The sequence below is a fragment of the Pleurodeles waltl genome, chromosome 6, assembly GCF_031143425.1.
Source record: "Pleurodeles waltl isolate 20211129_DDA chromosome 6, aPleWal1.hap1.20221129, whole genome shotgun sequence".
Taxonomy (NCBI): Eukaryota; Metazoa; Chordata; class Amphibia; order Caudata; family Salamandridae; genus Pleurodeles; species Pleurodeles waltl.
In genome coordinates, this window is record NC_090445.1 from 521,131,222 (window position 1) to 521,156,666 (window position 25,445).

Below are 25,445 nucleotides of genomic sequence, written 5' to 3' on the forward strand. Positions count from 1 at the left end.
CAGTAACACCATGAAAGACACCACAAAAAGACTCCATATCAGTTTAGAAAACTAGAGAATATTTATCTGAGTAAAACAAGACCAAAGCAACAAAAATTCAATAAGCAGGAGTCGAGATATGAATTTTGAAAGATTAAATGTGAAAATAGCGAATAGAATTGTAAAGCGCCAACAGTGGGTATCTGTCCGCTCTGGACCGGGACAAAGTCACAAGTTCAGGCCAACCACGATGGAGCATGGGCTGGTTACAGGGACATACATGGGCGTTAAAGCCAGTACCTGCAGTCTGCGCAGTGTTGCTTTGCGAGGCTTCACGTAATCGGATGTCGGTTCAGAGTAGCTGTACAACGAGGCTTTGTGAGGCTTGACATCACTTTGCGTTGATCCCAGGAAGCTGCGCGGCGAGGCTTTGTGGGCTTGGTAGAGCTTAGTGTTGCTCCTGAGGAGTTGAGTGGCAAGGCTTCACGTCACCCAGCATTGATTCTGGTAAGGCTGGCAGGTGCACTGCAAGGATTTGTTGGGCTTCAGGCTGCTTTGGGGCAGTTCTAATGAAAACCACAAAAGGTAGAGCGCCTTAAGCCCACTTCCTAGCATCCAGGCCTGGGGTGGGACCACTTGACAGTGTAGACTCACAGATGGCAGAGTCCACGTGCTGTAGCAGGTGGATTGCAAGCAGCCTGTGACGTCCCTGAAACTGCATGAGAACCGGAGCAAGACAACAAGCCCTGGGAGATTCTTGGGCTCAAGTATGTAGAGAACAAGTCCAGTCCTTCTCGTGGCAGGTAAGAAGCAGCAGTCAGCAGGCAAATACAGCAAAACAAGTAGCAAAGCGGCAGTCCCTCCTACAGCACAGCATACATCAAGCAGTAGGCCAACAACAGCAATGCAGTTGCAAAGGGACAGTCCCTCCTGGTAGCACTGCAGTCCTCATTCCTGGCAGAATGTCCTTGGTTACGGTAGAGGTCTGATTTGGTGGTGTTTGGGGACCAGTACTTATACCCAAATGTGCCTTTGACTTGGAGGAGACTTCAAAGAGGCGTAAGAAGATCAAAAGGTCTCTGCCATTCTATCCCTGGCTCTAAGGTCCACTCTCCATTAAGCCAGTTAATGGCTCATTAAGACCCATTAAGTAAAACCTAAGCTCCTATTGTCTGTGACTGTCTAGAGGGAATGCACAAAACCCAGCTGTCACCAACCCCAAATGTGTATTCAGAGACAGGCAGAGGCACAGAATGGTTAAAGTAAGAAAATACCAGTGATCTAAAAGTGACATTTTCAGGCTTACAATTTAAAATCCGACTTAACCATAAGTTGTGGTTTTAAATTGTGAGTCCAGAGACATGAAACTCCAAATGTCTATCTTTTCCCAATTGGAAGTTACACTTAAAAGCTGCTTCAAGGCAACCCGGGTGTTAACCTATGGGAGAGATAGGCCTTGCATTAGTGAAAAACAAATTTAGCAGTGTTTCACTACCAGGATTATTAAACTTAAAAGTACATGTCCAAATTTTGAAATACACTGCACCCTGTCCTTGAGGCTGAAAAGGGTCTATTTAGAGGTGACTTAAATGTAATAAAAAGGAAGGTTTGGGCCTGGCAAGTGGGTGCACTTGCCAGGTCGAAATGGCAGTTTAAAACTACACACAACTTCTGCAGTATCAGGCCTGAGACATGTTTGAAGGCTACTGTAGTTGGTGGCACCATCACTGCTGCAGGCCCATTAGTAGCATTTAATTTACAGTCCCTTTGCACATGTAGTGCACTATACTAGGGACTTACAAGTAAATTAAATATGCCAATTTTACCACATTTTAAGGAGAGAGTGCAAGCACTTTCACTGGTTAGCAGTGGTAAAGTGCTAGACTCCTAGCACTAATAAAAACAAGGTCAGGAAACAAGGAGGAGGAAAGCAAAATGTTTAGGGGTGACCTTGTAGAAAGGGCCATTTCCAACAATGCCCATTGTATTCATGAATACATTACTACAGCTGCTCTTACCTGACAGAACAGCCGACACTGTAGTCCAAATATAAGAGAAAAGGTAGATAGTTCCAATGTGGCTAGTGTTAGGCTTTTACCTTAACAAAGTTGAGCTTCTTCATTATTTGGGAGACTCTAACATTACTATGACACAAAGCGTAGCTGAGGTGCTTGTTATATATTGTCTGAAGCACACATATGTATCTAATTACACCTCTTTCAATAAAAATGTAATAAAGGGAGTTCCTATATTATTTCCTAGTGCAATAGGCATCTATAATGCTAGTCATTCTGTATATTGTTGCACTGGAATCACTTTAAAGATATGTAGCATGTCTTTTAGGGTTTGTCCTTATGTGTTACTTTCATTGGAACTACCCCTCAGTACGCCGCTTAGTGATTGATAATGTTTAGTATGTTAATTAGTAACATAGTGGAAAGGTTGTAAATCAAAATATACTATGCCACTTATTCTGGATCTCACCTTGGTGGTTTTTGGACCCTGTAATCATCCTGCCGAGTTACCTTAGCACATGATCTTGGCATCATTCTTGATACCATCACGCCTTTCACCACTAAAAACAATAAGCTCTCAACCTGTTTCTCTTGTTGAGAGTTCAGAGAAGGATCATCCCTCCACTTCCTTATCATAAAGCAGTAGCCCAAACCACAATAAGCTCTCACTTATACTATTGTAATTCACTTTCTGCATTTCTACTTCAATGTCTTCAGAAATTCCAAAACATCGTTCGCATGAATATCTTTAGCCATACGGCTTTAGCACCCACGCTAATGATTTTACGTTGGCTTCTTTTGGCCATGAGAGTTATTTTTGAAGCTCTATATATATCTTCCTTAAGGCCTTTCATTTGCAAGGTCCTACCTGTCTGCATCATCACTTCCATGCCCATTCTTTCCAGTGTCATCTTCGCTCATCTTTTGAAAATCTTAGGCATGCCACTAGAATCTCCCATGCTTTACTGGGTAATCATTTCTTTTACCACCTAGCAGCCACACACAACCTTCCCAGGAAAATTCAACGTATTACTAATTACCTTGATTTTTGGAAAGCCATTGAAACTTGTTTTTTCCTGCCTAATATCTTGTTTCCATTTATTCAGCTCTGATAAACTACAATGCCTTATTTTTCTTTATCTTGCACAAATTGTTGTTATTGAATATAGCATTCATTCAGAAATTACTTTATTCAGTTACTAAAAACCATAAACGTACACATACAAAAAAACAGAAAAACAAGCATAAAAACATTAAAAGCATTAAAAATATAGAAGTGAACAGCTGCAAATAATTTAAATAGACAAGCAAAAGCATAATACAAAATCACAACAAAATAGAAAATATATTTCTACTAAAACTTAAACCACAGTGATAATTCTACAACACACACCTTTTCCTATATAAAAGGCAGCCACCCCAAAAAAAATTACAACAAAAAAGTGCCCCAAGGGACTAGTTATTATCTGAAGATACATCAGTGCTGGTTTAGCCTGTGCAATTCCCTTCCCTTTTAGGAGTGGCAGAATAAAGCGCTGTTGTGGTAAACAGAAAAGCTAGCAGAAAAGCACAAAATGAAGTGTGTCCAGGGCAAACAAGTTATCGCATGTGCAGGGAGTACAGCAAGTAGCCAATGTACCAGATTTAATATGAACCTAGCTAACAGCTAGCAGTGGTAAGGTAAAAAAGCCCCAAGTAAATATGGATCTGTCAAAAAACAAGTTATTAACAAGATGAATCCCTTACAGTGGTTTTAGAAAGATCCCTTAACTCACTTTCCGCATGCTAATCGACAGAGGCCACCGTTTAAATCTGCTCAGTCTATCAAATGCAATTTTAAATCCATGAAGGCCAGGTGTAATAAGCCTCTCTTGGCCACTGTATATTTCCCTATTATCAACTGATGGTTAATGCATTGATGTATAGAACTTTTCCCATGGCTAAACCCAAATTGTAGGTTGGAGATAACATTCTGCTGCTCCAGCCAATCTGTTCAAAATCATTTTCCCCTGGACTTTAACCACTGAGTTGATAAGAGATATTGGTCTGTATCATCTTGGATCTGTACGCGCCCCTTTCTCAAAAACTGGTATAACAACGGATTTGGACCAATAGGACGGCACCCCGCTTTGCAGGCAGATTTAAAGACATGGGTAAGACTTTTTGCCAACAGAGATGTATTTAGCTTGTATAGATCTGCTCGTACTCTGTCCGTGCCCAGCGCTTTATCCTTTGACATGACCATAATAGCTGCAACCACTTCCTCATCAGAAAAAAACAGGTCATGATTGCCCTTCAAGAGTTCTTGTGTTAACAATTGAGGGTGCTCTAGGGGGTTCTCTTAAATGCCCTGGAAATGAGAACCCATGTAACTGCAAATATGGTACAGTCTGTAGGAGAATTTACTGCCCCCCAAAAAAGAGTGATTAATAATCTTCAATAGCATAACACTATTTTAAAGAACGTCTGGACACAATAAATCATTCCAGGTGTTCTCCTTAATTTCTTTTTTTCGGGCTGCTAGGGTTGATTTATAGCTACTCCTAGCTATTTCACTCTTGTCCTGAGGGCTTTTGTTAAGTGCTGACATCAACCTTCAGTGAGCTTCTGACATTCTCCACACAGAACGTAAACTCTTCCCTACAAACCACAAACAAAACATTAGTGACTTGATCTGGGATAACCTTGCTCCATTTCAATCTACGGACTTGATCAAGAGAAAAAATTTCGGAATTTGTAGGACCCCATAGAGAGCCAGCAGCTTCCCCCACCTCCCATTGTGATCCAAAACTAGAGGATCATGCTTGCTGAAATGGGGCAAATTCATCTAAAATAGAAGGAAAAACTGTACCAAAAAGGTACAAATAAAAATATAATCAGTGGTAGACTTCTCTCCCCTACCTGTGAATAAGGGGATATCCAGACCATCACTCTGCCACCCAAATACTGTAAATTGTCAACTGCAACCACTTCCTCACCTATTGTGCTGAATGCTCAAAACGAGGAGTTGAGTGGGAACATTGAACAAGTTCATCCTAAACATGTCACCCCCTTTGGCAAAGGTGAACACTAAAATCACATAAAATATTAACAGAGTAAGGGGAGTTCTGTTGTTCCCCAAATGATTCTAGAAAAGTTTTAGATAAAACAAGTGCTCAATTGGGCAAACCCTAAAAAAGGAGTTATACTAATTGAGTAAATTGGGTACCATATTAAAAACTGACAACACAGCCAAAAGCTATCAAGAATCTGTGTGCAATTTCTGTGAGATACGTGGAATTTTAAGGGACATTAAAGTGAGAAGGACCCCTTTGGCCCTACCTGTGAGAAAGGAGTGCAGGTTCAAAATAATAAATATACCTATCCATATAAAATGAGGACTCCCGATCCCAGGTTTCCTGCAAACACACAATGTGCTGGTTTGATAAAATCTTAAGCCACATCTCGTCCTTCCTCTTACTACCCAGGCCGGCTACATTCCAACTGACCACACTTAATTTAAAAACTAAAGCAGCAGCCACTCTTGCCTCCAGAGACATCCCCAACTTATTTTTTTTCTAGATTTGTGAAGCAGGTGTTGGTGATAGGCTCAGTCAATCATTAAAGTCTAGGTTGCTAAGAGGAAACAAATATGTTGGAAAACTTAATGGGAACAACCCTCACACCACCATCCTGCCACTGGGACCATTTCAGTGGCCGATTCAGGGGTATACTAGATAAGTCTTGCCACCCATTATACATAGGGGGTATACAAATTCAAGAGGAAGTACCCAAATACCCCTCTGTTGGATATTAGGCCTGTGATCAAACAGCCTTCCTGCGACATCAGGTTGGTAAAAATTCAGGACTACGCAATCCCCATCTACTGATTTCCTCTTAACGCCCACCCAGCCCACCAGTCTGCCCATAATATGAGAGGATGTCCCAACCCATTCCCCAACATGTTGCTGCACCAAGGTCTGGCTTTCCGAATAAGCACTGACGTAGGCTCTTCTGATCCTGCTTCTAGATGGGGTGCCTCCATCAGGACGGCTACCAGTGGGGTTGATTCTGGTGGCAACTGTAATACACAAGTTATAGGCACTGACCCCTTAGAGGCCGATGGCCACGGGCATGTCTCAACCCCCCTGAAATCCTCTTTGTGGTGGAGAAGAGAAGGAGCCCTTCTAATTACTGCAGTCTGCAGAGGATTGAGAACAGCCTGGTCTGACAACACAGAATGGGTGTGGGGTGCAATTGTGCCTCAGGCATGCATCTGGTGTTAATGGGGTCACTTAGCCTAGTATTTACAACCTGACCGGGCAAAGTGTCTGTCACTGGCCCCAAATCAGCAAGCCAGGTACCTTGGCTCCCTCCCGAAGCAATAAACTTGTGTGTTACAGATGTACATAGGCGCTCCATTAAGTGCAACAAGCAACTCATTAAAGAATGTTTCTAAAGTCCCCCTTTTAACCATCAAACCCTCTCCCAGAGCAGCAACAGAAATGGAATCAAGCAAGGCATCTGGGGCAAACACACCTCTCTTGCCACATAAAAGGTCAGAGTCTGCAGCAGCTGTTGTGCACAACCCTCTAGGGATGGATTTCACCTTGGGGGCCTTTCTCTTTCTTAACTTCACCACAGGGACCCTCTTAGGTGATATGGTGACCACTGTGTTGATAACATCATGAGGGGCCCTCCTCGTGCTGGGAACTCACACAGGTCAGTTTCGCCCTGCACTGCCCAGAGCTCGAAGCCTCGCCTTCTCTTGCTGGATGCTCGCCCTAGCTGAGTGTGACTAAACCCTTCCCTAAGCCCAACTCCATCTCTGCGTTTTGAATCTCCTCAGTCAATGTCCCTAGTGCAGAGTACAGATATGTTAAATTAGATGCACATTTCCGGGACAATTTAGGGGCATCTGCATCAAGGGGGTCAGGTAGATTTGCCCTTACCTGTGCTGGTGGACAGTGGACAAAAGAGGGGTGGCCCAGGCCATCCTCTGTTAGGTGGTGACTGGCACTGGACAAGCCCACCCTTGGCAATTGAGAATTCATCTGCATGCCACAGGTGCTCTGAGCTCTGATATTATTCATTTTCATGCATTTTGAATTTTGTAAGTCAGAGCAAGTTTAGGTGAAACAGGGTTCTATAGGGTCCTGCCTCATATGGAGCAGGATCTATGTTTCATTAGGATACTGATGAATAAAGATTGAAAAGGCTTTATTGGAGTGACCTTGGAGATTCAAAGCATTGGATAGTTGAAAACATTTCTATATATGTTTTTTGAACGCAGCTTGGGATTTTGAAAATACCCATGCCTTTTATTGTGATAGTTTGCAGAACTAGGGTGAAATCACGTCTTTTTAGAATGTTCCCTTTTAGGGATGGTTCGAATGAGCCTATTTTTTTTAAATATTGCCAGAACTGAATTTCAGTAGTTAATGGTAAAACGTAAAAACATTTCATTGTCTCGTTCTTCATCGTATGTTCTAATTTCTATTGAGCTTTGATGCCTATATCCCTGCCTTCCCTCTTATGCGTTTCTGTTAAAATGGCATAACTTCCTGCTCATGTGCACATCCTAGTGTCAAAAGAACAGTGGCCAACACAGGTCAAGCCTACTTAGTAGGTAAAGAAGCATCTTCACATTATGAAAGTATACCTAGGTAGTATTGTTTGTTGTTTTATATGAGCTGGCTTATCTAGTACAGTAATTGGAATTTATCAAAATTGACAGAAAAGAAATATAACTTTCCCTTCATTCACCGTGCTGAGCATTTTCAGCTTGATGAACCACAGAACTTCAAGAGTTAATTGTATAAAACAATCTAACTTATCAGTCAGTTAGTACCTTTATTACATTTGGTCGACATAGCAAATCTGATATTTATTGTGAAAATTAATATTCTGTATTTGTAATTCATATTAAGTTTTGAAATTGTACGAACTAATAGCTATTGCATGGTGTCCCTTGAGACACCATGCAATAGCTATTAGTTATCACCCTGTTTATCATGAATGTACTAAATAGAAGCAACCATATCTCAATAAACCTGCTTGATAGGACCTGTAATAAACTCACTTTGGCCTGTTCCACGAAGAACTATTGGGGCATATTTACAAGCCCCTTGCGCCCCCTTCCGCCGCCCTATCGTCATTTCTTTAAGGAGGCCCTCCCTTGCACCATATCTACAAAGTGGTGCACTGCATGCATTGGGCCACTTTGTAACCCCTTGTGCTACATTATACCTGGGCCAAGTATAATGTATGCAAGGGGGTCGTTCCCACACAGGGAGGCCCAAAAAACATGGCGAAGTGAAATTGACAAGATTTCACTGTGCCACTTTTTCTGTCATTTTTAACGTCTGCTCAGGGCAGGCATTAAACTGATGCTCCAATATTAACCTATGAGCCTCCCTGTGCTTTGCTAGACTAGCATCATCATTCATGGCACTAATCCAGCAAAGCGCCACAATAGTATCATAAATTATGATGCTATTGTGCTAACATGTGCCATGGTGCCCTGTATAGCAAATACAACACTACCATGGTGACGTTAGGGGTAACAGGGAGACAGAAGAAAAGTGGCAGATCAGAGCTGATGTACCACTTTCTTGTAAATATGCCCGTTGTATTTAAAAACCATGGAAGAAAAGTATTTAAGTAGGTTCATAACAGTCATGGCAGCACAAAATACAGAATGCGGTCCCTCCCTCTTTTGCACCCTACCAAATAGATTCCTTTAAAATGTTTAGGATATATTAGCTCTTTCCCTCAATGAAAGAGCTCTGCATTTTGGAATCAGAGGGTAGTGACATGAAACTATCACAGAACTTTGGTACATGGTCGTGTTGTAAAATTGGGCAGTGGTTAAATTAGGGTCAGATTAGGATTGACATACTGTAAAATAGAAGTAAATATAAACAAAATACCAATGCATGCTTAGATTTTCTCTGTATATTTTATTGCTTCTGTCAACTGAATGAGTATCATATCTAGATTTTGAAGATCTTTCTGATTCACACAGCAGTAAGAACACTGTTCTCCCTTCAGCCAGTGTACAGTTGCACTTGAGAAAAATAACTCTTCAACGGATCGGATCAATGGGGCACTATTTGTGATTCTCTATTCTGATTGTCTCCTTGAGAGACCCAGGTGCCAATATAGCTGTGATGAACCAAATAGAAAGTGTGTCTGAGAATCTGTGGGCCAGACATATCATGCATCTTTGTGGTTCCAAACGGCACGATTGGGCCGTTTGTGACCGCAAAGTTGCATTTTGGTATGTATGGATCCCAATTTGCAGCTTGGTAACTTCGGTAACCGAAATGCGGTCGCAGAACATTCACAAGCCATTCGCAAAAGGGAATGGGTCCCAAAAGGACCCCTTCTCCTTTGTGAATGCATGCAAAAACATTTTCTTAAGGGCAGGCAGGCAGTGGTTGTTCTTTTTTATACTCATCACGTTTTCCACATTTTCGTTTAAGAAAAACAGAGGGCATTAAAAAAAAAAAAAAAAGGGTTGCTTTATTTAAAAGAAATCACAGACATGGTGGTCTGCTGAGACCAGCAGGCCACAATCCCTGTGATTGTAGCTATTCGCAATGGGTCCAAAATTGTGACCTACCTCATGAATATTAATGAGGTAGGTTGATTTACGAGCCATTAGGAATCGGAGTTTCATACATTCAAATATCGATTACTTAATTGCGATTCAGAGAAAATCGCAATTAGGTAATTGCTATCCAGATAAATGATACATCTGGCCCTGTGTGTCCTCATTCATATACCTGACAGGGTGCATTAGTAGTAAATGAGACTAAATGGGCACTTTGTTTAGCTGTGCTTCATAATCTGCGAACAACCACCTTTAAGAAATCTTTACCTGCCATCTTTGAACTGGCCTACCGCACTAAGAATAATGTGTTTCCCAACACCATTCACACACGCCAGGAGGGGGTGCACAATCTGAGCTGATCAGCCCAAATTCCCCAACAACACTGTTTTCAATTATTCAGATGTAAATATTTTTGCCATAAGGGTTGTTACAGTTGGAGCTGGTTACATTACTGGAACATGTTCCGGGCTTTTTAGGCCGCTGTTCTACCTGCCAAAGCAGGGGTTTGAGGGTGCCTACTGAGCCCTGCACTAAAGACATGCACAAAGGACTAGGCGGCTAACTGAGCAGTGCCTTCAGCACCAATTAGGCTTGCACGTCCCAGTGGCTGGGGCAGAGATGCTTTAAGGCATCGCCAATGTAGGCAATAGCCCTGGGCACACACCTTCCAAGGGCCCCTCGGGGAAAGTAAACTTTCTATTTATCTAGCTGCCTCAAACTATTTCCATATGTCAGCCTCTCTCCTTTCTGACTACCTCTACCTCTGAGGCTCTCTCACTTTGCCCACTGGAATCTTTATATTTTGGGGCCCTGGAAAGACATATATGAACTGTTTTTATGTGAATCCAGGTTTTTCAAAGTTTGCTTGGCATCAAGTGAGCTTTAATTGGCAAGAAATGGGCAGTAAAATTACAAACAGTGGGCCCCAAAATATGTGTTTGCCAAGCCCACAAAAATCCGTCACTGGGCTAGAGCACTGCTGTTTTTTTGGGTTTGTAATCCACAGGCAGATTCCTCTTGCTAGTAGCCTGCATATTTGTAATGATTCCTCCAGGGAGCTTTTCATGAGCTGGCAACACTGACTCAAAATTACAATTAAAGTTGTACAGGTCAGAACTGTAGTATGAGTATCATGACGGAGGACCAACTCGGGTGTAACCCTAGAGAGTGTAACAGGGGCCACTATCACTACCACAGTACTAGCACTTGACACTGAAGCAGTGTCCCACTGGTTTTTCCAATATTTTCTGTCAGGTTTGTACTAAAATGAAATCTTAATTATTAACATGACTAAATATAAAGATACAGCCGCAAAGGTTTATTAATTCACATACATGCTGTATTACAGTGAAATTGTTGGTTTTTTCTTCTCCGATTTTGGAGTTGAAGTTTAACATAGAATAGAACCATTGAAATATGCATAGTTTGAACCTTGCCGTGCCAGCCTGTTACCTGACAGTAACAAAGTTTTTGAGTGCCAGAATTCCCTTTAGGCTGCTTGCTTCCTGTAACCAGGAACAATTAGGAGATATACTTTTTAGAGCTTTATGACACTGGTTATTTAGTTAGAGCTATGTAATGAGTAACAATTTAATATTCTTTGGTTAATGCATTTGGAATGTGGGAAAATAGAGGAGGATGGAAAAATTAGATGTATGCTCAGTGTGATCTAGGCAAGTTGATTAGAAGTGTCTGCTGCCCTCCCCAGCACCTCTGGCGTCTGTTGCTGCTGCCTCTGCCTTTTGACTGGGACGAACTGAGAGTCTTCTGACTCTCAGTTCGGAGCCCTCCTCCACCCGCAGGCTCGTCCCTGTGCCTCATCCCTGGTGGTCTAGTGGCCATCACAAGTATTTCTCTCTGTCGCTCTTTCACTCTTGCTTTTTATTGCCCTTTTTCCCTCGTTTTTTCTGTTATTTTCCTTTCTCCCCTCCTTTCCACTGCCTCCCTTCCCCTGCGAAGCACCTTTTCTGTCCTCCCGTCTCCCAGTTGACCTCTCCCCCTCCTCCTGCCCCCTTCTTAATGGCGGCCCCAGCGTGGCCTAGGACAGAACCCATTTGCGCCGGGACAGCGCCCAGCGCCATGAACCCTGGATCTCCAACAACCCACCCCCTGGCCTGCCTCCGTTACGACTCCGACGCTCCTCCGCCAGACATCTCAGCAACTGCTGCATCATCTCCCCCAAGGACACCCATGGGCCTTTCACTTGCAGGAACTGACACTTCAGCAGCAGCCTCAACAAGCTGAAGGTACTCTCCGCACACAAAGCTACCAACAGCCCTCACAACCCCATCAACTGCTTGCTCCTGAGTGTCTGCTCCCTCCTCAAACACGCCACCGAACTCTGGGATTTGATCGACACCGCCCGACCGGACATCGCCTTCCTTACTGAGACCTGGACCAACCCCACCTCTGGAACATACATCGTCATTGACATTCCTGACGGATACAGCATCCTAAGGAGGGACCGGCCCTCCCGCCCAGGCAGAGGACTCGCCATCGTACACAAGTCTCCATTAGGTGTCAGGGCCATCCCAGAAGAACAATGCACCACTATGGACACCTTCACACCCTGGTCCACTCCAACCACAACTCCTCCATCCACAGCACCCTGTTGTACAGGCCACCCGGCCCCCACCCACTTTTCATAGATGACGTTGTAGACATCGCTACCCCCCCCCCATGCCCCGGCGTCAGATGACCACCTCCTCCTCGGTGACCTGAATTTCCACCTCGAGGACGCGCCGATCCAAACACCACCGCTCTACTCGACAACCTCGCCACCCTCGGCCTCAAACAGCTGTTCTCTGCACCCACACACATTGCAGGATACACACTGGACCCCATCTTCACCTCAAGCCACCGGATCACCATCGAGACCATCTCTACCCCAGACTGGACCGGCCACCGCTGCATACACTTCACAATCACCGCACCCAGCAGCCTCACCCACTCCTCCAGGACCCCCCCACAGGAAATGGAACAAAATCATCAACGAGCAACTCACCTCATCGCTCGTCAAATCCCTCCCTCCTCCCTCCGATGATGCCAGCGCAGCAGCGTGCAATTTCAACGCATGGACCACCGAATGTGCTGACACTCTAGCCCCCTCTGGCTCACATCGGCCTAACGCGTACCTAAGAAAGCCAGCTGGTTCACCACCGAACTCCAGCGTACCCACATACGTTTAGAGAAAAAATGGAGGAACAGCCAAACCAGTGAAGACCTCGCCTCATTCAGAGCCACAACTGCCGCCCACTGTTGAAAAATCAAGAACGCAAGGGCGGACGCACTGCGGGAGCACATCAACTCCTCCACACACAACTCTAAGGAACTCTTCTCAGTCTTCAATGAGTTAACCAACCCCCCCCTCCGAAACCACCAGCATCCCCCGTCACAGGACCTCTGCGACAAACTCGCCACTTTTTTCCACCGCAAGATCCAGGACATCTATGCCAGCTTACTCCCGGAAAATCCTGGCACTGAAACCTGTGACCGACCGATCCCCCAGGTCCCACACAGACCATCCAGTGCTGGTCCAAGCTCACCACAGACGAAACAGTCACCATCATGAACAGCACCCACCCCAGAGCCCCCACGGACCCCTGCCTGCACCACATATACATCAGAGCCAGTGCATCCATCACCCCCAAGCTCCAGAACACAATCATCTGCTCCATCAACACTGGCACCTTCCCTGAGTACTGGAGATGCTGAAATACGCCCTGTCCTGAAATACCTTCGGCCGACCCATCAGAACTAAAGAATTTCCAGCCCATTTCGCTGCAGCTCTACCCCGCCAAAGTACTGGAGAAAGCAATCAATGTACAACTACAGAATGTTATCAACCCAAACAACTCCCTGGACAGCTCTCAGTCCAGCTTCCACAGCACGGAGACAACCCTCCTGGCACAGCACGGAGACAACCAATGACATCCAATTACTCCTAGACTGCGGCCACACCGCTGCACTCATACTCCTCGACCTCTCAGCAGCTTTTGACATGGTCTCCCACAGCACTCTGCGCACCAGCCTCCACGACATATGAATCCGTGGAAGAGCCCTGGATTGGATCCACTCCTTCCTCTTCGGGAGGACGCAAAGGGTCAGACTCCCGCCCTACACTTCCAGACCCACAGGAGTCAACTGCGGAGTCCCCCAAGGATCCTCACTGAGTCCCACACTGTTCAATGTATACATGGGCCCCCTCACTGCCATCGTCAGAAGGCAGGGTATGAACATTGTGTCATATGCTGATGACACACAACTCATAATTTCCCTCACCAAAGACCCAAACACAGCCGAACGGAACTTCCACTCAGGAATGGAAGCCGTCGCCACCTGGATGAGAGAAAGCTGCCTCACGCTCAACTCCGACAAGACTGAGCTCATCATCTTCGGAAATGCCACCTCAGCTTGGGATGACTCATGGTTGCCCACATCCCTCAGCGCCCCCCTTGCACGCCTGCAACCTAAGAATCATCCTTGACTCCTCTCTATCCATGACCCACTAGGCCTCCTCCTGCTGGCACACACTCCGCAAGCTTCGGAAGATCTTCAGATGGATCCCAGCAGACTGTCGCAAGACAGTTAGCCAAGTCTTAGTCACAAGCAAGTTTGACTATGGCAATGCCCTCTATGCCGGCATTTCAACTAGAAACATCAAAAAACTACAACTCATCCAGAACACCACTGCCAGATTCATTCTGAACCTCCCTCACCGAGAAAACATCTCCCAACACCTGAGAAAGTGTCCTCCGGCTAACGGCTGAGAGGTGAATCACCTTCAAGCTACTCACCAACACGTGCAAGGCCATACACAATGCAGGACCACTGTGTCTCCTACCACACCCCCGCCAGATCCCTTCGCTCCTCCCAGATGGCCCTGGCCACCATCCCTTGCATCCGCAAAACCACCGCAGGGGGACAATCCTTCACCTACATTGCAGCAAAGAACTGGAACAACCTCCCCCTGCACCTCAGACAAAGCCCAACACTCACAATTTTAAGAAAGAACCTTAAGACGTGGCTCTTCGGAGAAGGCCCCTCCCCCCCATCGATTTAGACCCTCACGGGTGAGTAGCCACACTTTACAAAAACTGATTACAAAACTGATTGATTTGTATATTTAGGATGTTATTAATTTAGATGCACCATTACTCTCTTGGAGGGAATCCCCAAAACTCTGTGGAGGGTTACCCTCAGCAAGGAGACTTTGGTTTTTAGGCACCACTCAAGGAATGCGTAGAAAAAGTGAAGATTTTTAGTCCTTTTTAGGTCTCAGCTCTAGACAGCGTGCATGCGTTGTCTGGAACCGAGATATGCTGTATCTCCTTTGGGCACTTCAGCCCACCCAAAGGCTTCCCAGTTGATGGCTCCTTCATCGCTCTCCTAGTCTTTCAACACATTTGTCCATGGTATGCATTTGTCATGCCTCTTCCTGCATTTTCTCCACCCCAAGCGAGCGCAGCGACTGAGTACAGTATCCCTCAACTATCCCTCAATTTATGATCAATTAAGGAACTACTTTTTCCTCCTTTACAAGCCCTCCCCAGGAGTGCTAGTGTTCTCATTAGTGCTGAGCGATGTTTTTTTTGTACATATCACACGTCCATGCATCTCCTCCTTCCTTATTTCAGGATGTCAAGGCAGCTTCCCCTACCATGATTGATTCGAATGTTCTGCTTCCACTGCATGAGAAAAGCTGCTTTTCCACATTGCAGAGCATCCCCTGCCCCACCCACTACATTCCCAAACCATTGTCCACTATAGATGCCTCCTGGACTCACAGATCATGACACACATGCCCTCTTTCTGGCTGTTTTATGTCCATTTACCTTTACCATTTTGTCGTATTGTGATAAAAGCTTCCATTGCTTTGTGTGTGTGTGCACAACAGTAAACAAAAGTAGCATTCAATTTCAATCTGCCTGTAGGGTTCCTATGCAGGGAGGGATTTAGAATGCAGAAAAGTAATTTGTGCTCTGCTTTAAATATATGTACTAGGCTTTCATTATATGTACTAGGCTTCGCTGGTCCGGGGCTTTTAAGGTATGCGGGCAGTCTCTCACCACGTCTTGAAAGTGATGCCGTTGACGCTATGATCCACACAAACGTTTGGTGCTTTCACCACAAAGTTTCAAGGAGGTCTTTCCCCTGGAAGAGTGTATTTCTGCCTGCTGCGTCTCCCGCCTAGATCTAAGGACACACCCGAGATGTTTAAAGCTGTGAGTGTAAAGGGAACTGAAGGTTGGAAACTTCATTACCCTACGACAGTGGATTCTTGAAGGGACATAACAAACCAGAACCCCCTGTTTTAATTACGGCTCACCTCATACTGAAGTCTATACATCAGTGATGGAGGAGAAACACTAGGGACTATCCAACCCCATAACTGTCACCTTAACATTAGTCAAGTTCGCCACGCTGGACCACTAATACATGCAAACAAGGGTCAGGCTAGGGTTGTATACAAAGATTCCAGTCCTGTGCTTGCAGGTGTCAGTCTAATGTGTTCTGTGATTAGTTATATTAGTGAATTGCTTTCATATAACCATTTACAATAACGCTCATGCTTATGCTTATTTTCAAGAAAGACAGGACTAGAAGCTCTGAGCATTTTGAGATAAGTGGTGACCCGGCATCACTGCTGTTGTTTTCTTAACCGAATCTACATCACCCCTACTACTTCGCCAGTCGCCTTCTGAAGCACTCTTTGTTGCACAGCTGAAAAATCACAATCAGTTGTGACAGCGCTTCGAAGCCTCCTCAGTGGAATGAAGTGGTATAAAATACTACAATACTATACATACCTCAGCAAACGCAGTGGCACCAAGGTGCCCCAAGCAACTCCTCTTTGCACGCCTTTCCTTTTTTCGAGTCACTTTGAAAACACTGTGATTTATTCCTTGGCCAGTCTACTAAAACCCAGTGAGGTTCTTCTATGAAAAAGACACTCATAATTGCACGTCACAGAACAAAAAGAAAAAAAGCATGGACTTTGCCAATAGCTTTCTGCAGTCTAAGACCAATAGGTGCTGGCAATGTTAATTAATTTGTGTATAGCAATAAAACAGCCCCAGAGCCGCACACACGTGCATTTACATTGCCAATGCTATGTAAATCTCGCATTGCCGAGCCGTATTGGCTTTTTCAATGCTTGTTTATAACTGTGCTTTACAAAGACCTCTTCCTTGAACTCTAGATTAGTTTGTGCTTGTGGTTCTTGTGGTTCAAAGTAGGGGGTGTTTTTGTTTGGCTACTCCCTTGATATTGAGGGTGATTGAAGTGCTGCTTTTAGTTTGTCAGATGTAGTGTTACTCCCAAGCATACACAGGCATTCAATGGTGGCTCGTCAGCCTCATGGCTCCTGGAGGAGCCCAAAAGTCAACGCAGTGATGGGTGCACAGCAGCTGAAGATCAGCACACATTCTCCCAGGGCACTTTGGTAGATGCACTTTGTGTTTTTTAATTATAAGTAAGTGTTAGCACAGTTTGGGCTGGTTGACTTCCCAGACAAGTGTTTCTAGGTTAGCCCCATCTCCATCAGGAAGTAGCAGTCATACTGGGGATGCAGAAGTACTACTTTTTGATTGTCAGGTGTACTACCACGCAAAAGAATGCAGGTGCGCTCCACGGAGACTATCGGCCCTAAAACTCCTGGAGGAGCCCAACAGTTAAGGAGGAGAGGGGGAGCAAACTGCCAACAGATGAGAGCACATTCTTCTATGACAATATGGTACATGCAGGTTATGTTTCATAATTGCTCACTAGAAATTGTTTACCATCAATATTGGCACAGCGACTGTTAGTTATATACCTGGACAAGTGTTTCTTGTTTGTTTCCTGTCTTCAACATGAACTAGCAGTCATGTTGGTAGTGTTTAGTTTGTCTGATGCCACACATACAGTTAAATGTTTTCCAGGAACATTTAGGTACATTCCTGAAACCCGGATGCTGGTTCACATTTCACTCCGCAAAACTCTTTGATCTGGGCACAATGGAATCACAAAGGCCCGTAAACAGTTCTCTGTTCTCTAAAAGACTAAGGCCCTGATTTATACTTTTTGGTGCAAAACTGCTCTAAAAAGCTTAGCACCGGCTTGCACCATTTCTGTGCACCAGCTGGGCCACATATTTATGGAATGGTGCCATCCGGTGCAAAGGGTAGGCTAGTGTAAAAGAAATGATGCTAGTTGGGTGGGGCTGGTGATATGCAAGAAGGGGGTTTTGCACCAAAAAAGTAAGTTAGGCAGTTTAGAGTAAAAAAAATTACTCCAACCTGCCTAGAGTTATATTCTGACGCAAAACCATCCACACCACATGACTCCTGTCTAAGAAAAGACAGGGGTCATGCCCACCACCCCAATGGCCAGCTGGGCATGGCCATTGCACCCTGTGCCATGTATGGGGGCCCATTTCAGGGCCCCATAAGGCACTTTAAAAAATAAAATAAAATACTTACCTATAGTTACCTGGTCCCCCATCCTCTGCTGTCCCTCTGGTGTGGGTGGGGGTGTCCATGGAACTAGACCCACAGGTCCCCTACCGCCTGCCCTGACCAATTTGTTGACCCCTCTTTCCTCCCGTGCACCATTTTTGTATGGGAGTATAAATATGGCGTTAAGGCTATAGAGTCATTTTTTGCACGGGAACGCCTACCTTGCATCTCATTAAGTCTAGGTATGTTTCCATGTCCAAAAAAAGACTTTAACTCCATAAATTTGGCGCTAGACAGGTCTAGCGCCAAAGTATAAATATGGAGTTAGTTTTGCACAGAATTAGAGTTACTATTAAAATGACACTAATTCGGTGAAAACAGATTATAAATATACCCCTATTTGTCATTTGAATTGCTTACCATAACAGATATTTAATTTTTACCACACTGCGACTGGCTTTGTGGCTTTTAATATACTTCTTTAATTTATTTCATTAAGCTAGTACCATCTACCCAGAAACTTTTTTTTCTACTTTCTATTGTGATTTCTCTCTACAATGTGTCTGATAAATCTTTTTATTTTATTTTAATGCAGTTACTTTCGTCATAGTGTACTTTTTATTAGAGTTGTTGATTTTTGCACCTCCATGAAAGTGACACAAAATATTAATGGGGCAAACAGAGATAATATTAAGAAATCTCGGCCTTCCACTTTTCACCCCTATTGCCTAACTGTTGTTCGCACAATTGTTTTTGTTCAATGCTCTATTACCTATGAGATGCCTTACACTTGCTTGTTTATGTGCCATTTCAGTTCATGTAGAGCCGGGCACATGCGAAGTCATCGCTGCTCACAGATGCTGCAACAAAAATAAAATAGAAGAAAGATCACAAACAGTAAAATGCTCCTGTTTTCCTGGACAAGTAGCTGGTACAACTCGAGCAGCTCCATCATGCGTGGATGGTAAGTCGACATCAACTGGGGCACTGTGCTGATGACGTTTCTCTAAGGTGCCTATCTTGTTTGCATTTCAACGATAAATATGTTTCTTCCATTAAGTCATTTAAATGAACAAACAACTATATGGGAATGAATGTGAAAATTAATCTCCGTGAAATATAAAACGATGTAATGTCAACACTGTGAAGACCTAAGGATTTTTTGATCTGTAGTTTTCAGAAAGATCAAGGAGAACTATCGTCACCTGAATACGAGTGTCCCGCAAGGGCCGGTGTTATTTACCGCACCTGATCAAACCAGACTCCCGCAGTTTATAATTTATTGCACCTATTGGGATTTTTTTGTAGAATAGCATGCAGATTTTTGGGCCTACCACACCAAAATTCCTATGCGATACTTTCATGTCACAGTTTATGCTGTACGCTTTTTTAATCTTAAATTCCGTCAGGTTACACCTGCCGAAATGTAAGGAAGGATGCGGACTTTCTTTGCTGCGTGTGGTTAATTAACTCCGCACATCTCGGAATTCCGACTCGTGCCCAAAGAGAGGCTTATGCACAAACTGGACAACTCCAACCCATACTTACTCAAGGCCATAATGGAAAGTACAATACACAATAGTTCCAAACGTATCTAATTCTACATTCCACTGAATGCCATTATCAGTTGTTTAGAAACTGTCAGCTCACAATAGAGGGATTTCTTAAAATATCTAGTATGTATTCATTCGGCCTAAATAGTGTGAGTGTGTTTATATACATTTTTTTGTCTGATAAGGACTGATTGGACTTGAAAAACCTCAACACTTATATTTGTACATTGTTAATGATGTTTAACTACAACTGTACTTTGTCAAACACCGAATGGGAGACTGCTAATTTTGCAGGCATGGGGCCAGAACTACAGTGAGTATTCTGATCAAATTATGTAATTATGTAGGGGACAGAGGTGTATAATTTAGACTTTACATATCCTTAGTAGGCGACTAGACTTAACTTATGCAAATCTCTTCACATCTAGGACTATAACTGTCCCCTACTGAAGTAAAGGGTACACCTAAGATGCACAATGTGGTCTCTTTTAAATATGGACATCTGGGATTTAGTGCTCCTAAAAGATAGACAATAGGTATAAACGGAGGCTAAGGCTCTACTCAGCTATGCTGGCTTCTTCACATTTACCATCTGGACAATGTTTGCCCAATCTGTGGAAAGGGTGTTGAGATGGGACTCTGACAAAACGAAATAACACGGAAAATCATTCTTCTCCCCCTGACCGGTGCATCCCCCCTTAAGTTTGTCTGTGAAAATGCATCTTTATAGGTGTGTTAGCCAGGGTGGGGCATAGATATTGTTTTATGAGGGTGGAATAATTTTGAGGGGCATCAAAATGTAATGCATGGATAATGGCAGTATGATAGTGTAAAAAACTCAAGGCTGATTGCAGAGGCCCCCTAACTGTTACCCCTATTTTTCACTTTTTGCTTGTGATTTCCTGACTCTGATGGTACCCTGGGTACTGCTAACCAGTTTCAGGACCTGTGCTATGTATAAAGTAAGTATGCAAATTAGGCTAATTATAATTGGCTATGTCAATCTACCTATAAGTCCCTAGTATATGGTAGGGCATGTAAGTTTAGAGACCCCAGCATAGGTAGTGCACCCATAGGTGCACTGATGAAGTGACAAGTGTCATTTTAAAGGCAGCCCTGCCTTGCTGGCTGCTTTTAAATTAAAGTTATATTCAAAGCCGACTTTGGAATTAAAAGTACTTCCAAAGTCCTAAACTACCTTATTTTTACATATAAGTCGCCCCTAAGATGTGCCCTATGTGCCCCTAGGGTTGGGTGCCATGTAACTATAAGCAGGGACCTTATAAAAATAGTTTTATAAGCCCTGGTGAGGTTAAACAGCCAAATTTCTTTTTCCCTCATTGCAGGGAATGGCCTCCATAGGCTAGAATGAGGAGACTTTATGTTAATTAACAAAGTTCCCTTAAGTGTCAGGTACCTCAAGTTTTGTATCAAATTAATTGTTATAGTAAATCCCATAACGTGCAGTTGTTGACTTTAATATAACTTGTTCCGGTAAAAAGTTTTAAACTCTAACTAAAAAATTGCCAACTTCAGCCCTTTAGTGCTTTGCTCTGATTGGCCCGCCTCTGGCATCCTGACCAGGCTGCCTTGATGGGTTGTGAAGCAGCCTGGGCTGAACACAAAGGAATGTGCCTGTGGGAGGAGAACTCCCCTCAGCAGATGGAGAAGCAGGAGGGAGGGGGAGAACTGCCAAACTGGTCTTGAAAGGCAGGGAAGACATTTGGAGTAGCTCGGCATCTCACTCACATCCTACGACCCCAGACAATTAGGTGCCCTCCTTATTAGATTAGGAGAGGGCAGGAGAAGGGTGTGTTTAAGATTTTTAGCCACACCAGTAGGTGGGCTCAGTCAGATGTAACCTCACAAAAATCAGTTTCAGCCATGATGGATTTTTGAAGAATGTTGCTCTCAGGGATTGACTTTTGCCACACTTCCCAGGAAGTGGTCATCACAGGAGAAAGGACCCTGCATCTGATTGGAGAACCAGGACCCCCCCTGTTTTTCACCCAAGAGCAAAGATAAAACTGGCAGAGCTGCACCCACATATTAGTTCCCCACCAGATCCCTACAAGGAAGAACTACAGGAGAAGAAAGACTGCCCTGCTGAACCTCTGACTTTCACCTAGACACTGCACTCTGGAGGACTAGATTAGCTGCACAATTGAGCTTTACCACAAGAATGACTTTGCCTGGCTTCCACTGGTTCAAGGAGGGACTCTCTTTGCTACAGGTGAAAAATTGCTAACCAGAGTCCCCTGCACAAACTCCTGAAGAAACTGACCAGCTGACCACTGTCCTGTGGCCAATTTGGAGTTTGCACCAGGTGCATTCTGGGAGTTAAAGTCTGCACTCCAGAGGAGCATTTCAGAGCTTCTGGGCTGAGCTGTGGACCTCAAAAGAATCTTAAAAGAACATCTGGGAGAAGATCCAAATGTTTGGAGAACTTTTGGAAAAAAGCTTCATAAAGGGACCGACCTGCCGCTGCAGCTCTAGCCGGCTTGCCTCCCCCACCACCCGGCCTGACTTGCAGGTTCATTCCAGTAAAGAGAATCTCAGAGAAAGTGACTAAGTCCGAACTTACAAAGTTGATCAGGATCTCCCAGGCAGTGTATCCAAAAGAGGGCTCCAAGGATATAAGATCAAGAGTCAGGTGTGTCCCGGTCGAAGGATTTTCATCTCGAAAAATCATCTAAGTCCAAACGTAGAAATCTTCACCGTTGAACTGGTGAATTGGTCCTGCTGAAGAAAATCTTCAAGAAAACGACTAAGTCCGAATGTAAACTTTTGACCGAGGCCTCCTACTTGCTGTAGCCCAGCAGGGCTCCATCACAGTCGGCCTTAAACTTTGACTTTGCCCCTGTCAAAGTGCAACCTGATGACCAGATTGGCGCTATTTGTTTCTAAGTGCTAAAGAGCATTAATTATTTAAAAATTAATATCTCCGGTTCCCCTTATCCAATTTGAAACGTTTTGGTGCCATTTAAAAAATAAAAATATACTCTATTTTTATAAGTTGGTGTTGGAGTTTTATTGTGTTTTGTGTTTTACTTGTTTACTGTTCTGTGATTTTTAAATGCTTTTGTTAAGCTTTGTCGGTTGTTGCCAAGTGTTAGACTTGGCATCCTTGGCGTGGTCTCCCCTAACTTTTTGCTTCTGTTTCCCAGGTTGTTGATGTGTGCTGGACTCTGTTTTTGCTGGTTTTTGTTACTCTGGGCAATTTACCACTGCTATCCAGTGCTAAAGTGCAACTGGTCCTATGTAAAATGTATGTGTAATTGATTTTCCATGATTGGCATATTTGATTTACTAGTAAGTCCCTATTACAGTGCACTAGAGGTGCCCAGGACATGTAGATCAAATGCTACTAGTGGGCATGCAGCACTGGGTGTGCTCCCGACATTAGTAGCCCTGTAAACATGGCTCAGACCTGTCACTGCACTGTCTGTGTGTGCTGTTTTAAGCTGCCAATTCGACTTTGCAAGTGTACCCAATGGCCAGGCCTAAACCTTCCATTTTTATACATGTAATACACCCCTAAAGTAGGCGTTAGGTAGTCCAATGGGCAGGGTGCAGTGTTTGTTAAAGGTGGAACATGTACTTATGTGTTTTACATGTCCTGACAGTGAAATACTGCCAAATTCGGCTTTCACTGTTGCAAGCCTTATCTCTCACAAAGGTTAACATGGGGTCTGCCTTTAAATATCCTTAAAGCGCAGATTCCCTTTGGGAGCAGATAGCCATGTGGAGTTTGGGGTAGCTGAACTCACAATTAAAAAATACATCATTTAGTGAAGTTGTTTTTAGATTGTGTGTGGAAAATGCAACTTTTAGAAAGTAGGCATTTTCTTGCTTAAACCATTCTGTTACTCTTCCTGTTTGTGGATTCCCTGTCGGGGTCAGTTTGACATTTGGGCTGTTTGCACCTCTCTCTAGACAGTGACACAGAGGGAGCTGGGGTGTAGCTTGCACATCCTGATAAGCCATCTCTGCTAGGAGGGAGGGGGTGTGTGGTCGCTTACACCTGAATGGGTTGTGCCTGCCCTCACACAAAGGAGTCTCCAACCCCCTCGTGTGTGTCTGGGGCCTGGCCTGGGCAAGGCAGGATCTTACAAACAAGGAAAACTTTCCTTTGAAGTAGGCCTTCTTCCAAGGCAGAAACGGGTATAAGAGAGCCCCAAAGCCCCTGAAAATTAGATCACTTCTGGAATCAAGAGGAACCTCTTCCAAGGAGAAGAGCTGAAGAGCTGAGGAGAAGTGCTGCCCCTGCCTGTGACTGTGCTTTGTTTGGCTATCCTGCAGTTGCTGCTTCTGCCTGTGAAAGGGACAAAGACTGGACTTTGTTGTGCATTCCTGCTTGAGAAGAATCTCCAAGGGATTAAACTGAGCTTGCCTCCTTTTGTTGAAGTGACAGGGCCATCAAAGACTTCCCCTGCCAGCACCTGGACTCTCTGTTGAGACTCCTTCCCTGTCAAGTGGTTCCCTATCCAGTTCCTGAGCCCTTGAAAGGTGAAGCTGGCAGACAAAGACTGAAAATCCACACACAGACCAATGTGTGGGGAAATTTTCAGCTCTCCTTCCGTGACGTGGCTGATAAATGATGTGCCGCCGGCTTCGCAGCTGAAATCAACGCTCCACCTGCATCGCGAATGGAAGATCGTCACAACGTGGCTGAACAAAGAGGCTGATAATGATGCTAACTCCACAAAGTGCAGTTTTGTGATACTGTGCGACCGAATTTTCAACTCAAGATCGTTGGGTGTGGTAAAACAACACAAAGCCTGCCCGGACCCGTGGTGCCCATCCGTATTGACAGATCACTCTCTCGCAGGAGAGAAGAAATGGAGCACGGAGACCCAACCAGAGGAGGAACGATTCATGGTCTTGCTTACGAGTGAGAAATAGACGCACTGCTGCCCTTTTCCAATGCACAGTCACCCGTGCAGTGTTATTTTGACGCTACCCTGGTACTTTTTTACACTGACCACTTTCTCACTGTTTTCTAAAGGATTTAAGACTCTTTTGCTATTTAAAATCATAACTTGACTGGTGTATGATTGATTTTTGTCGGTTTTGTCTTGTTTTGTTTAGATAAATATTACCTATTTTTCTAAACCTGTGTTGTGTCATTTTGTAGCGTCTTCACTGAATTACTACTTGTGTTGGTACATTTACTTTACACATTGTTTCTGAAGTTAAGTCTGCCTGCTCGTGCCAAGCTACCAGGTGGGTGAGCTGGGGTTAACTGAGGGTGATTCTCCTTTACCTTGACTAGAGTGAGGGTCCTTGCTTGGGCAGGTGGTAACCTGACTGCCAACCAAAGACCCCATTTCTAACATCAAGCTACCAAGGGTTGAGCTGGGTTTAATTTATTGAGACCTAATGCACTGGGGAGTATGAACAATCACTCAATTAGATAGAATTGGAACTCAATATTGACACTTCTCATTCTAAACAATCAAGATTAACAATTATATCTACCTTCTCACCTACATTACCATCTGGCAACACCATTGACCTTTTCTTTACAGCAATGATGAGGGACCTTGATCAGGAATACCAAAAATATACAAGGAAACAAAAATATCTACACCTGAATACAAACTTTAAACAAAGGCAGGCAATACAAGATCTACAGGAGGACAATGCAATTTTGATTAAAGAAGCGGATAAATGGGGAAACATTGTTATTCTCAACACAAGAGTCTATCTCCAGGAAGCTTATCGACAAATCGATGACAGCACATGTTACATAAAGCTTCCACAGAACCCAACACAGGAGGTCCAGAGAAAACTAGGGGAATTACTGGATTACTGGTACTCAAGAGAAATACTTTCCTTAGAAGAGAAGATCTTTCTTCTT

At 44.1% G+C, this 25,445-nt stretch overlaps 1 protein-coding gene across 1 annotated transcript in view; it reads left to right on the top strand.

Annotated features, from left to right (window-relative positions):
• Positions 1-25,445, top strand: part of TAFA3 (TAFA chemokine like family member 3) — a 696,205-nt gene that overhangs the window by 557,178 nt on the left and 113,582 nt on the right. Inside the window, exon 4 of the mRNA XM_069238687.1 lies at positions 18,844-18,993. Coding sequence (XP_069094788.1) covers positions 18,844-18,993 — 150 coding nt within the window. The remainder of the gene's footprint in view (positions 1-18,843; positions 18,994-25,445) is intronic.